The sequence below is a fragment of the Prionailurus viverrinus genome, chromosome E2, assembly GCF_022837055.1.
Source record: "Prionailurus viverrinus isolate Anna chromosome E2, UM_Priviv_1.0, whole genome shotgun sequence".
Taxonomy (NCBI): Eukaryota; Metazoa; Chordata; class Mammalia; order Carnivora; family Felidae; genus Prionailurus; species Prionailurus viverrinus.
The window spans coordinates 57,887,623-57,895,739 of NC_062575.1; the positions used below are offsets into that span (position 1 = coordinate 57,887,623).

Here is an 8,117-nt window from a genome sequence, read left to right on the forward strand (position 1 = left end):
TTGGTGTGAAATAAAGGATTAGATTTTCTCATTTGAGGGAGGTGTTCTGTGATCTCGTGAAATTACTGAGCCTCAATTGTGTACAATTAAGATAAAATCCTCTGGAACTTTGGAAAGCATAAACCAGAAAACATGTGATCTCTGTCTCCAGTGTTCCCCACATTTCTGCCTCAAAACCCAATATGCCCACTGCTACCTTGACACACTTGTCACAAGAAGCAAAACAGAATTCAGAAATGGCTTAGCATAGAGTTCCTCAGAAATACAGAGAGATCCTCTAGGGCTCTCACAGCAATGGAGAAGCTCTCAGATTATGGAGGTCCTCACCGGGGATGTGGTGGACCTTCACTGGAGCTGAAGGAGAATCCTTGGAGAATCAAGGAGCATGATGTGTTAGAGAGCAGATGTCCCTCTGTGAGAGGGAAAGACATCAAACTAGGCTTCACAAATGAAATTCCATTCGAGGAGAGCTACCTGAACAACATTTTAAGATCTATCTTCTTCCTTCACATTTGGGCCTCACCTGTGTCATGTGCTTCACTCCCACCTACCTGAGTGTGAGGCTACTGTCTCCTTTCTCTTCACACCCCACAGCTCCTCCTCTTGCTCCAAAACGATGACCAGGTCTGGTTTTGACACAATGAGACCTGTTTATCAGAAGAAAGGAATAGAAATACTGCTGGAGATTCTACCTTTCAACTCAGTATTGTACTCAGCAGACAAGAGAGGACATTGAAGAATTCTAACAAATGATTTCTCAAACACTCTTGTGCAAGAAAGAGCCCCTTTAGAACATGCAGGAGGAGTTTCAAATATTCACATCATGACCAGCCTTCCAAATACTACCAATACAATAAGCAGTAAAAGTTGGAGTTTAAGATGTGGGCCATACCGTCTTTTGCCACTCAATGTTTAGAATTGCCATCAATCTACAGAAATGGTGATGGCATCTTTAAAAGGGGGGGGGGGGGCTGAAGCTGAAAAGGAAACCTCATGAAGATATTTCTCTACATCTACAAATCCCCATTTCCTTCCCTTGCTGCAGGGATCTGAATCCCAGTCATACAAAGAGGAAGCTTCCAAGAGACAGTCTTCAAAGGAACGAACAAAACCCGAGCTGGGTTTGGGAAATCTAGAAGGAGATATCCTCACCCAAGAAGAGGAGGTGTCCATAGGTCTCTAACATCACATCCCTGTACAGCTCCCGCTGACTGTGGTTCAAGCATCCCCATTCCTCCTGAGATAATTCTATGGCCACATCCCTGAAGTTCAGGAGTCCCTGAAATAAATACAACAGTCATCCAGTGGCCATTGGCAGTGTTCATAATGGTACCTAAGATGATAGGGAAATGAATGTCATCAGCTAGACTATAAGAACTGACGTTCACCGCTTACCTGCTTGTACCCAATGACTATACTCCCTCATTTTACTTAACCTCTTCCTTCTACTTCTGGCAAAACACCCTGTGGACACAGTCTCCTGTCATGGAAACAGAAAACATTCAACAAAATGGAAGGACCGCCCCAAGGAAGAGCTTGGGCAGGCCACGTTGAGCATAACCCCTATGCAGATGGATGATGGACTGAACTCAGGGAGGACAGTTACCTTGACCTCCTTGTAATAGCAAAATCTCCACCCAAGGGGGAAAACAAACCTTACGTAACACACAGCAAATGTATGGAAGTGTCCTCTTAAGGTAAGTGTGCCACCTTATGCCCAGTTCAGGTAAATGACAAGGCTCCACTTCCTAATTGTCCACTCGAATCTTAAATAAAAGGAAATCATCGCCCCGCCCCCCTTACTCTGTGACTCTCCTTTGGAGGTTATTCCCTCTGATCTCCTTATTGGCTGAAATCAAGCTTCCTGTGTGTGACAACCCCAGCTGCCGCACTATGACTCTATTATATTTCAGGATTAAGACACACAAATTTCTCAACTTTTGTATTCTTGTTTTCATTTTCTGAAAATATAGGGCAGTAAATAAAAGGGTATTTCTGTGACAAGACTGTGGAGGAAAATAAAATTTTATTTTGGCATTTTTTTTTTGTTTTTGTCCTTTATCATGTTTTGCTGTTTTTTCTCTCCACCTGGTGATGAGACTCTTTCAGTGACACAACTTCAAGGGGACAGATGATTCATTCTCCTCAAGGAAACTCCCACATTTTATCAACTCTAAAGACAGCTGCCTTAGCCTTCCTAACGCCTACTAAATTCCCAACTGACTAATCTTCACTTATAGGTAGGAACCGATTCATCAGGAAGAAGTTAAGGAAGTGCAGACCTTCAACTTAAACAACCTTAAAGATGTAAACGTCTATGTTGTTCAAGGGGGGCAGTGATGAGGGACGCAAAGTCAAGAGTCGTGTAGCTTCAATTAAATTTCCTTACACTTTGCAACCCAATGACAGGATATGCCCTTCCTCAAGTAAATCATAGCTGCTTTCATACCTTAATGTTTAATTTTTATTAAATACTTGACACAGGCAGAATATGACATTCCTTTATTAATGGGCTTCAGGGTGTAAGGAAATTTAATGGAAGCTACGTTTGTTTTGGCTTTGTTCTCCCCACCAGAAACTACAAGCAAAGAGAAACTCAGAAGAAAGAAGTTTCCAGCTGAAATGTGATGGCTTCTGCACATCGCTCAGTAAATCTAAGATCCTTAGCAAAGGTCGGGGTGGGGGGGGAGGGGGGAAGGATGAACGTTATAAGGGAGAGATCTGGCAGAGAGAACCAGGCCAGTTAAAGAGGTGAACACGAAGTGTAAGGAAACAAATTGCTATCAGTGCCTAAGACACACCAAAGGACACATGATCCCTGGTGTGTTCTGTTGGCCCCCAAACAGTGAATCTGATAGTCAGTCTAATTATGAGAGAATACAGTGGATTTATACAAACTTCAGTCATATGTACTTTCAGTAGAGGCTGCTTTGAGACAAACAGGCTTGAGCACCAGGTAGTAGAGGAGTCCACAGGGCCCACCTGGCTGAAGAGAGGCAGGCCCAGCAGGTGACCTGCCTCAAAATATGTAGAGGCTAACTAACAAGTGGGTACTTGCATCCAGGCAGAATTACCACATGAGGGCAAATTCCATTAAGTCACCATACATACTCATCTTCCCCTTCAAAATCAGCCCCAAGTCACTGCTCACAGCAGGAGCCTCTCATCTGCTGTCCTGGCCACCACTCCTTTGGGGTGTTTTCATGAATCTAATGTCTTATTCTGCCACAGATGAATTCTTTTCACCACTCATGCCATTGGCTTCCACAGGATCATCGGCCCATATTTGGGAGCCCCATCTGAATGGAAGAAACACCACTTGTAGATGGCTGTTTCCCTGTCCTGTATGTCTAATATATTTTAAAGAGTATCTTTTTCACATTTTACAAAGCAAGACTGCTCTCCCCCTGCTTTTTTAACTTTCCAAGTTATTCAGGCCTCATATCCATTCTCTGGTTTTTTGCATTTATTATTTGGTGCAAAAAGTTCGTTTTATTATAACACAAAGAGAGGACCTGTGGGCACCAAGATCCACAGTGGGGTTGTGAAGAGTGACTATGCAGCCAGGGGAGGGAAAGGCAAAAGGGAGGTCTCCAGAAGGATTCCCATATGCTTAAGAGGACTCCTAAGATACTGGGGGCCTTGTATTTTTCATTTTCTTCATCCTGCTCTACAGAGAGGTACTAAATGGGGGAACTAAATGGGAACGGTTCTCCTCAACTAAAATCCCACCACCAGACCCCATCAGCAACTGGAATCTTGGACTCAACAACTTCCCTTTTGCATCTGTCTAAAGGGAATGTTTGCAATACTTGCAGGACTTTAACCTCAAAGTGACAAGTGTTGACGTCCTTGTGAAAGCCTTGTTTGAGAATGTAGAGAAGATTCCTGTTTATAGGGGAGAAGAGTTCTAAGGACCTAACCTTGAGTATCATTCCCAAGAAGGTTGTAAACCTTTGGTGAAAACATAAGGCAGAAACACCAAACACAGAGAAACCAACATTTGTGATTTCTAAATGCATGAAATTTTAGGGGGAAAAGATGACACGGCCTCCGACCTGGAACACCAGGCTTACCTGACAGCTGGCCACTTCTTCTTCTTTCTCCTTGTCCTCTAGATTTCTTTCTCAGAAGGTATTTGTGGACAAATCACAGCTGCATAGAAGAAAATGCCCTTAAAGGCACCAACAGAACCTCTTCACCAGAAAAGTCCTCACTGGCAGGCGGGACTTTGGAATGCAGAAGGACAAAACTTCCTAGTTTCTTGTGTCAAGAGCTTTTCAGAAATGGAGACTACGTACTTGGAGCCCAATTCTGAGTTTTTCTTCTATAGTTTCAGTGGCTTCCACTCCCACAGGCACCCGCAAATTCTGCTACAGCATAGGAACAGTGTGCTGCGCAGACCTAATCCTCCCACACTCACATAGAGGAGACCCTGTAACCTCTCCTTGAGCAAAAGCCTGCACTCAAATCTCATAAATTAATGAGAAGCCTTGCCAACTGACTCTGGCCTCAGGGAGAATCACCTGGAGCACTTAATTAAGCCAACACTGTTGTTTCAATCCACACCAATTGACAGAATCTGAGGAGGGGGGCAACAGCAAGGGTCGGTTTTGAAACGCCACACGGGATCCCTTTGGGAGCCATTTAGGGAAGTAAGGAAGGCTGTGGTTATTATCCAGGTTTAAACCCATTTCTTCTCCAGTGATCAGAGTTTCTGGACATTGGAAAAAAGAGACTTACAAATTTAAGAGCCAAACACACCTTCAGCTCTTTAGCCGACCTTTTCCATGTCTCCCTAATTCCCAATGACAGGGCTCCAAGGAACCACAGGCATCTTCCTAGTCCTCCCTGTCAAATGGCTTGGAGAAACTATTCTCTGCACTGGGAATAAAACTGTTTGTGTCCTTATAGCTGAGCTACACTTTTAGTGCTCAAACCCAGTGCTACCAGCAGCCCCTGCCTCAGAGAGCTAAAACAGTTCAAAAAATATGGGTCTCCCATAAATAACAATGTGTCCCTGTCTATGAATTTATTCCTTTGTGTCTAGGCCTTTTGAGCATTACACACCCATTTCTCCTTAGTTTATCTGCCCCAATTCGTTCACTGGACTGAGATTTCTTTGAAAAATGTCATGTCAGAAATTCTTTTTCCCGCAAAGGGGAAAATATCTAGATTTTGACAGTAGTTACCACATTTGAAAACAAGGGGAAATAAATGACATTTCAACGTGTTTCCTATGCTCTCTCATGCATCACTCATCGAGCTTCAAATAGATCCGTCAAAATCTCTGCCCTAAATTAATCATTGCCCCATAAATAAGGAAACCCAACAGGGCAGCAAGCACATAATAGAGGAATACAAGGCTTAGGCCCTAGATCAATGGTCACGCTCAAGCCATCTTGGGCCACAGCTGCATCGAAGGCCAGGACTTCGGACCATGGCAGCCATGGGGGGCATGGGCTGGAGAGCATGGGGTGGAGGTCCTGGGGGATAGGAGGTTCCTGGGAAGGAGAGCCCTGGAAAGGGAAGGGGATACTAGTCCCTGTATGACCCCTATTGTACCTGAGAGAAAACACAAAGGCTGAGGATGGAAGTTTGATTAGCACCCCTGCGCAAAAAGTAACATTGCTATCTGTCTTTATCTTTTGTTGCCAACATTCATCCACTAGTGATGTTGATTCCCACTGAAAACTGATTGTTCCCTGAAACACCCATGCAGTCCTTTTCAAAATAGTCCAGTTGATAAGGATAGCCAGTACTTTTTACCTTCAGTTGGGAGGAATGGGAATACACCTGTTGAGTAATGCCTCAGGGTTCCACAGAGAGTCCATTCTATATGTGACAACCTTAAATGTTATACTACATGACAGTAAGTTTTCTGCAGGCTCTCCTTTGTTATACTATGACATAATTTCATTCTCTGCTCCTCTTCACAAGGTTCTTTGCATGACACCAGCATACACCTGTGAAAACTTGTGGCTTTAAAGAGACATCAGGTGCCCAAAGAAAAATTGCAGTTTGCTCAAAACAAGCTTAGATATTTGAGTCACCTGCTGTCAGAACAAGGACTAGATTTCAAGACATCCTGGAATTCAAAAACCTGAAACTAAGTACCAATTCTGAGACTCTCTGGAACTGTTCATTTCTGAAGTTTGATTCCAAACTTCTCTCTTACAGTTGAAAGTGCATATGCTTTGCTAAAACAGGACAAACTTTACCCAATTATTTGAAAAGAGGGGGATGACAAAGTAATTGAGATTTCAATGAAAAGTCTATATCTATAAAAGCTTCTCAAAGTCAACACCCACAAATCAAGCAACCCAGATAAGAAATGGGCAAAGACATGAATAGACAGTTTTTGAGAGAAGATAGCCAGAAAGCTAACAGACACATGTAAAGATGATCAACATCCCTCATCATCATGGCAACACAAATCAAAACACGGACGAGATACCACTTCCCACCTGCCAAAATGGGTAAAATTAACAACACAAGAAACCATGGGTGTTGGTGAGGATGAAGAGAAGGGGAACCCTGTTGCACTGTAGGTGGGAAAACAAAGTGGTGCAGCAGCCATTCAGGAGAACAGTATGAGGTTTTAAAATAACTAAAAATGGAATTAGAGGTGCTTGGGTGCCTCAGTTGGTGGAGGGTCTAACTCTTGATTTTTCTCAGGTCTTGGACTCATGGGCATGGCTCAAGACCCACATAGGGCTCCAAAGTGAGCATGGAGCCTCTCTTCCTTTCTCTGCTACTCCCCAATTCACACTTGCTCACAATCTCTCTCAAATAAATAAACATTAAAAAAAAAAAAAAAGAACAACTTAATTTCAATCCATGGTGGCCAAAGTAAGATATTTGTATGATTTAACTCTTTGCTCGCCCCGGGCCTCCTCGGCCGGTCTGTCTCTGACCGTGGCTGATCATGCCTGAAGCCTCTCCCTGTACATGAGAAACGGGTCAGCGTATCCCACACAGCCTCCACACCATGGGTCTCAGCTGGGAAACTTACGGGGAAGTTTGGAGAAGTGGGAGACACAAAATCCCAAGCAGCCACTCCAGGGGCTATGCAGCGAGCACAAAATCCCAAGGAAACATATGCCTGAATCCTAAAAAGCCAACAAACCCTTCCTCTCAGCTCAGAAACTCTCGGGTTAGGACCGAGGGATGCGAGACCCAGAATCCCAAACACCTGCTACGACCCCCGGCCTCCAGGCCCTGAGGCATTACCATGGCTCACCTTGGCTGAAGCCGCTCCCTTTACCTGAGAGAAAAGGATCACAGAACCTGAAACAGCCTCCAGACACTGGTCTCAGCTGAGAAACTCCCCGGAAAGGTCTGATGGATTGTAGACACAGAACGGGAAGTGCCCCGCTGGCACGGGGCCTCCCCGCCCGGGGCTGCTCGCCCCGGGCCTCCTCGCCCGGGGCTGTCTCTTACCATGGCTCATCAAGCCTGAAGCCTCTCCCGGTACCTGAGAGAAACGGGTCAGACAATCCCACACAGCCTCCAAACCATGGGGTCTCAGCTGAGAAACTTACGGGGAAGGTTGGAGAAGTGGGAGACACAGAATCCCAAGCAGCCACTCCAGGGGCTATGCAGCGAGCACAAAATCCCAAGGAAACATATGCCTGAATCCTAAAAAGCCAACAAACCCTTCCTCTCAGCTCAGAAACCCCCAGATTAGGACCGAGGGATGCGAGACCCTGAATCCCAATCACCTGCTACGATCCTCGGCCTCCAGGCCCTGAGTCATTACCATGGCTCACCATGGCTGGAGCCGCTCAGTGTACCTGAGAGTAAGGGGTCACAGAACCCGACACAGCCTCCAGACACTGGGGTCTCAGCTCAGAAACTCCCCGGAAAGTTCCGAGGGATTGGAGACACAGAATGGGTAGTGCCCCGCTCGCCCCGGGCCTCCACGCCCGGGTCTGCTCGCTATGGCTCACTATGGCTGAAGCCTTTCCTGTACCTGAGAGAAGGGGTCACACAAACACAAACACCCTCCAGGCTCTGGGTTCCCTGCTCAGATACTCCCGGGGAAGTTCCGAGGGATAGGATGCACAAAATGGGTAGTGCTCCTGCTCGCCCCAGGCCTCCATGACCGGGGCTGT

General features: G+C 45.5%; 1 protein-coding gene across 1 annotated transcript; it reads right to left on the reverse strand.

Annotated features, from left to right (window-relative positions):
- Positions 1-537: 537 nt before the first annotated feature.
- LOC125152617 (KRAB domain-containing protein 5-like) lies at positions 538-7,759 on the reverse strand. The gene is made up of 4 exons (XM_047834679.1): positions 7,725-7,759; positions 3,813-3,954; positions 1,153-1,279; positions 538-647 (listed from the first exon to the last, which is right to left on the reverse strand). The coding sequence occupies exons 1-4, from the start codon at positions 7,757-7,759 to the stop codon at positions 538-540; spliced, it is 414 nt and encodes a 137-aa protein (XP_047690635.1).
- Positions 7,760-8,117: the final 358 nt, after the last annotated feature.